The 6,531-nt window shown below is 43.1% G+C and overlaps 1 protein-coding gene across 1 annotated transcript; it reads right to left on the bottom strand.

Annotated features, from left to right (window-relative positions):
- Positions 1-2,816: 2,816 nt before the first annotated feature.
- LOC108372479 (uncharacterized) lies at positions 2,817-6,514 on the bottom strand (the record flags this gene model as incomplete). The annotated part of the gene is made up of 4 exons (XM_017628185.1): positions 4,781-6,514; positions 4,369-4,729; positions 3,971-4,311; positions 2,817-2,900 (listed from the first exon to the last, which is right to left on the bottom strand). Coding segments are annotated over exons 1-4 (2,520 nt in total), but the record flags the coding sequence as incomplete, so codon positions are not given.
- Positions 6,515-6,531: the final 17 nt, after the last annotated feature.

The following is a 6,531-nucleotide window of genomic DNA, read 5'->3' as shown; positions in this document are numbered from 1 at the left end:
ATGACCTAATTCTCGAATCGAATACTAACCTATTTCACATTCGTTATCTAAGGTGAGACTCGAAAAAATATTGGTTTTCAATCATTTTCGAATTGTAAACCAAGCCGAATATTTATTGGGGTTCTTTACTGAACCATAACTGTGTTTGTTCTTCAGGAACACACATGCGTTTAGACACATACTTTTCAAATATTTGATGTACAGTAAAATTAAAATGTGCAACGCTTTGCTCAACCTTTTCTTTGTATGTATATAGGCCACGACAATTTAGACAATTCTTTAATCAGTTTTTTAAATTTGGCTTTCGAAAATTCAAAGCGGATATTTGGTTCGTATGCTTGGGTACCGCAATTTTGACCATCGCTTATAATTTCGTAAGATATCTCAATGGCAGGGTGGCAGACATCTTAGGGCAAAACTAGTGGGTCACATTTATTTACAGCGGACTTAGATGCATTATCAACATAACCAAGATCTAATACTTTGCCAAACTTATTGCGAAGTACATTAACTTTTATTTAGGCAGAGTTCAGCCATCTCCTCTAAAAATACGTTGTTGCATGCACTAGACGAGAAATTGTCAATGATGTTCCATGATACATTTGGTAAATTAAAGTCACCCAACGCAATCATTGAATCAGAGGGTTTAATCATTGTATTAATTGATTTCAGTAAAGAGACATGTTGTGAATACACTGATGAGTCAGATCGGGGAGGAATATAGCATAGAGCTAAGTAAGTAAACCCCCTTCCAAACTGTATACGAATGCATTTGAATTCTGCAGATGCAATTTTTGGAAGACTAACTTCTTCAGATGGTATTGAAGAGTCTACGGCAAAGAGTACGCCGTCGCCGATTCCGTCCCCCCGATCTTTTCTGTAGATATGATAATTTTTTGAAAGAATCTCTGAATTAATAATGTGAGATTTGAGCTAAGTTTCAGTGAAAGAAATTATATTATAATTGCATTCAAGGCCATTAAGACATAAGTTCGTTAATTTAGTATTGAAGCCTCTTGCGTTTTGATAATAACTACTCAAAGCAGTTTTAGTAATCAGTTTTTTGATTCAGTATTCTGCCGGGGAATATTTGCTAAATTATTATTTTTGTTGGGCCTATACTTACGGTGACCAGCCGTCCTTTATTTTAAAGGACAGCCCTTTATTTTAACCCCCTGTCCTTTATAATTTTTGTCAAAATAAAGGACGCCATTTGTCCAGGTAAATTTTTAAACAGAGAATATGAAAAAACAAAATATAATAAAAACCTTCGTCAGTTTGTTTCGCACCCCACTTAAGGGATTTTATTTAATCGGTAATCTTTGTACAATCTATAAATCACGAATCCTTGCTAATACTGATAGGGGAAATTTGTGTAATCGAAAAAAGAATTAACTAATAGTTAGACATTTTCCAAGAAAAATTAATATACTTTGAGTTAAATTAATTGTTGACAAAAGCACGGGGAAAGTTGTGTCCAGGATCATGTTCCACGCTAAGTTTTCAGTTCCACTGAAAAATAACAGTAAACCTACACTGACTCCGTCGTGTAGTATGAATTATGATAAACGCATTGTTGCAGCAAAGGATGGCAAGGTCCTTGATAAGGATTTGGTTTCATTTTTCGGAATCGGTTAAAATACAGTTACAGCGCCTTTCCGAGAAGGGGAACTTGTACAATTTAACAATATAATTAACTGGCAAATATTTTATCTACATTACCATTGTTGGGGCACAAAGCGTTTTTTGTTGCCCTTAGAAAGAAATTAATACAACGTTGATGTGCTTAACTAATAATGAACTTTATTAAGAAATCAAAATATGCCAGATTAGACGTGTGGCCGTGTCGAACGATGGACTGTAATTGTTTTTACAGAATTAGCATAGAATGTACAAAAGGTAATTTCTAGTCGCGTTATATGTATGTATATCCGTACGTATATATGTACATATGTTCGTGTATATGTACATATGTACTTATGTATGTACATATGTACGTATGGATGTACATATGTACATACATATTTGCATAGGTAACCAGTTATTAGGTCGTTGGACCTATCGCTGCATACCAAACCTGGTATCCTGGCTTAATAGAACGCATGGCGAAGTAGATTTTTATCTGAGCCAGTTCTTGGGCTGTTTTAAGGCATACCTGTTTAAATTCAAACATGAGCACGACCCCTACTGCGACTTCTGTCTAAGTGGCGTGGAAGAAGATGTCCACCACGTATTCTTTGAGTGCCCTCGTTTCCATCGGCAGATGAACCAACTTAAACTTGCCGTTGGAGGGGTGTTTACGCCACAGTCAGTATTCGACTATATGGTGAAAGGAACCAGCGAATGGGCATCCACCAGCGATACACTAACTTCGATTTTGAAGGAACTGAGGGACCAAGAGAGACAGCGGCGTATCAGCCGTGCTTCAGCCAACTCTTAGCATAGCCGCGGACTGGAACTAAACTATGATGTTCACCAACCAAAGCGTAGGCGCGGACTGGAACCTAGGCCGTTCCAGCCGCTCGAGCAGTGCGGCTTAGAAAGTTGTGCTTTCAGACTGGAACCTAGGGCGTTCCAGCCCCTCAGGTGGCAATCTCGAAAATTTGTGAAATCGATAAATACGCGCGGACTGGAACCTATGGCGTTCCAGCCGCCCAAGTGGCAATATCGAAAAACTATTGCAATCGAAAATAGGCGCGGACTGGAACCTAGGGCGTTCCAGCCGCAAATAAAGTGCAGTTTCGAATTTCGTCCACACGGGGCGTTGGTGCGGATTGGAACCTAGACCGTTCAAACCGCAAAGGCAATATACATACGTATGCGGGCTTGAAACTCGTCGCATAAGGCATTTTAAGGTTTTTGCTCTTACTGTCTATAAAGGCGAAAATAATAAGTGGTATCTAAGAGATAAATGAATAAATAGTTAAAAAAGGGTAATTATCCTTAAACAAGACGTGGCAAAGCCTACCAGGCGTAGCCCAGGACTGAGTACAACCGACTGGAACGAACGTGCGAGTCTAGTGCTCAACCGCCTCCCGACGAAATACTTGACGGTGGTACCGGGGGGTTCGGTACTCGGACAGTAGGAGGTTTAGTTCGGGTTAAAGTCCCACACTGACGGGTATAGGCTTTCGATGCTTCCTCCTCGTTAAAAAAAAAAAAAAAAACCAGTTATTATTTTTTTACTCAGGCCGCTAGCGGGACATTATTTGCTATGTTGGGTTGTTGGTCGTAGGTGGCGTGAGTTCCGCTGCTTGGCGTTGGTATAGAACTCGATGTTAAGGTGGATGTCACGCGCAAGAGTGAGGTGGGGGTGCGATGAAAGAGTGCGCTTGAAACTCCCTTCGAAGAGAGTGAGGGGGTGATGACAACGAAGATGCGAAGAGTGTGTGAGATGACGTAGCGTTTCGCCCAACGATAATAAAGGGTGCGACAAATATCAACGATGGTAAAAGGTGCGACACTAGTTGCCGTCCCTGAACATCCTCCCCCTTGAAAGCCTTGCTTTCAACAATTACTCCTGTTCTGTAGGTGATTCGATAGGCAGCTTGCAAATCTTGGCAACTGCTCGTTTATGAGTCCCATCGGCAGTCCGTACTACGACGACTCGTACCATGCCGTCATCACCTGCCACTGTTTCTACAATGCGTCCCAATGGCCATTTCAATGGTGGGGTATTCTCGTCCCTTACGAGCATCAAATCATTAACCCTTACGTTTTCTCGGGCTATTCGCCATTTCGTTCGCACTTGCAACTCCCTTAAATATTCAGCTTGCCATCGCTGCCAAAACTGCTGCTGTAATGCCTTGAAACCTTTTCAGCTTACCCATATTGATGTGTGATAAAGATGGCTCTGGAAACTTTGACCAATCAAAAAATGTGCTGGAGTTAAGGCACGAAGATCATCTGGGCTGCTCGACAATGGTGTGAGGGGTCGGCTATTGATCATGGCTTCGGCTTGGCAACAAACCGTGTGTAGCTCATCGAAGCATAGAATATTTGTTCCAACTGTACGACGTAGGTAGAATTTGGCTTGCTTCACAGCGCCTTCCCATAGCCCCCCAAAGTGAGGCGAACGTGGGGGAATAAACTTCCAAATTATCCCCTCCTCAACCATGAAGCCCTCAACCGCAGCGATGTGTTGTTGGGATTTGAATGATGTCAGCATCTCTTTAAGCTCGCGATTCGCTCGTACAAAATTTGTCGCATTATCGGAAAACATCGTATGGCATCTACCACGACGGGCGATAAAGCGCTTTAAAGCAGCTATGAACGCCATGGTAGTCAAGTCAGGAACAAGCTCAAGATGGACTGCTTTCGTTGTAAAGCAAATGAATACAGCAATGTATACCTTGACAGGGCCCTTACCTCGTACGCGTTGTGTGATGAGAAAAGGTCCACAATAATCGATGCCCGTTACCGCAAATGGATGTGACGGTTCAACTCGCTCCCGTGGCAGCGCTCCCATGAGTTGCTCTTGAAGCTGTGGCTTATTGCGATAACATAAAGTACAACGGTGTACTACTTGCCTTATTATGCTGCGAGCATTTATGACCCAGAATTTGTCTCTTACGATGCTCAGCAGCGTTTGGCACCCAGCGTGCGAATGACGACGATGAAGGTGTTCGATGATAGTGCGAACGAATGGGTGTGACCTCGGTAGTACAATGGGGTGCTTAGCGTCGAATGGCAGTGATGAATTGGTGATTCTCCCCCCAACGCGAATTATCTGGTTGTGTAGAAAGGGCGAGAGTAGATTTAAACTAGACTGTGGACTCACTCTGCCTTTCTGAAGCGCCTTGTATTCTTGAGGAAAGTATTGTTGCTGAAGGTAGCGAAGAACTAGCATCAAAGAGTCGTTCAATTCCGGAGTGGTTATGGCGCCAGGCTCAGTTGGTAATTTGCGAAGTTTGTCGAGGAAACGTTGAACGTAAGCAAATATTCGAAGAAGCTTAAAATAATTATTTACGAATTTGTGTTCAGCAACGATGTCTTCAACCTGCGTTACTAAAAGGGTGTGGTGTTGCTTGCGCTGCTCTGGCATATTAATAATGGCCTTCATTGGACTGGAAGGCCAGTGCTGTTGTTGTAATTGTATAAATTGTGGTCCGTGGAACCACAACTGGTTGTTGATGAGGTTGTGCACCGTCACTCCCCGCGACACTAAGTCAGCAGGGTTTTCCGAAGACGATACATGACGCCAAGTGTATCCCGCTGTGATCTGCTGTATTCTTGCTACCCTATTAGCTACAAATGTAGTCCAACGCGATGGTTCACCCTGTATCCACGACAGGGCAATCGTGGAGTCAGACCAGCAGTATATGTTGCGTGCATTAATAGTGAGTGTGGCTACCAATGATTCCAGTAATTCTGACAACAACAGAGCAGCGCATAATTCTAATTTTGGCAGGGTGGTCTCTTTAGTGGGCGCTACTCTTGACTTTGCCGCGATAAGCGATGAATGTGGGCCTCCATCAGCGTTAGAAACAGCATATACGCACGCTCCGTAAGCCTTGGTACTCGCATCTGCAAAGGCATGCAATTCAGTGCTAGAGTTAAAACATACGAACCTTGGAAGATGAATTTTTTCGATGAAGGTGAGTTGGTTACATATATCGGCCCATTGTGTTTGAATCGCCAGAGGTACACTTTCGTCCCAGGTTAAGCGCAATTTCCATAATTCTTGCATCATTATTTTGCATGGGACGATGATGGGGTTTATAAGGCCGAGTGGGTCAAAGAAGCTGGCTATTTGCGAGAGTATCATGCGCTTGCTGGCCTTCTGCAGCCGTTTCTGAGACGGTGTGTATGAAAAAAAGAAACAAGCGGTAGCAGGCGACCACTTTAATCCTAACGTTTTGATGTAGGCAATGTTTTCAACGTTTATTACGGGTTCCTTGTCCGTCTCTGAAACGTCGTCGATAATGCTCTGATGATTTGCTGCAAATTTTCGAAGAGGGAACCCTCCCTTGGCGAGTAAATCGATGACTTCCCTTTTGATTGCTTTGACTTCTTCAATTGTGGCGCCCCCTGTCATCAGATTGTCGACATAGAAGTCTCGCAGAGTGACAGTAGCTCCAATTGGGTGGGTGGAGATGTTGTCGTAAGCCAATTGCTGTAGACATCTCACTGCCAAAAACGGAGCACAACTAGTTCCGTATGTTACTGTCTGTAGCTGATAGGTGGTCACCGGCTCGCTTGGAGAATTTCGCCATAAGATGCATTGCCATTTCGCATCTCTTTCATCGACCATAATTTGCCGGTACATTTTCGTTATGTCGGCCATTAAAACATAACGATGTGTGCGAAAACGAAGCAATATTGTAAATATATTGTCTTGCAATGTCGGACCAACGCGGAGAATTTGGTTGAGGGCAATGCCGTTGTCGGTACGGCAAGAGGCGTCAAACACAACACGTGGCCTTGTAGTCGAACTGTCCGTCTTGGTAACGCAGTGGTGTGGGATGTACGTACCTACTTTCGATGACAATTCGCTTGGTGAAATCTTGACCATGTGTTGTAAATCGATGT

Source organism: Rhagoletis zephyria, unplaced genomic scaffold (genome assembly GCF_001687245.7).
Source record: "Rhagoletis zephyria isolate East Lansing unplaced genomic scaffold, Rhagoletis_zephyria_1.1 Rzeph_scaffold_05795, whole genome shotgun sequence".
NCBI classification, from domain to species: domain Eukaryota; kingdom Metazoa; phylum Arthropoda; class Insecta; order Diptera; family Tephritidae; genus Rhagoletis; species Rhagoletis zephyria.
The sequence above is the reverse complement of the archived record's forward strand: the minus strand, read 5'-3'. Positions and strand labels throughout refer to the sequence as shown.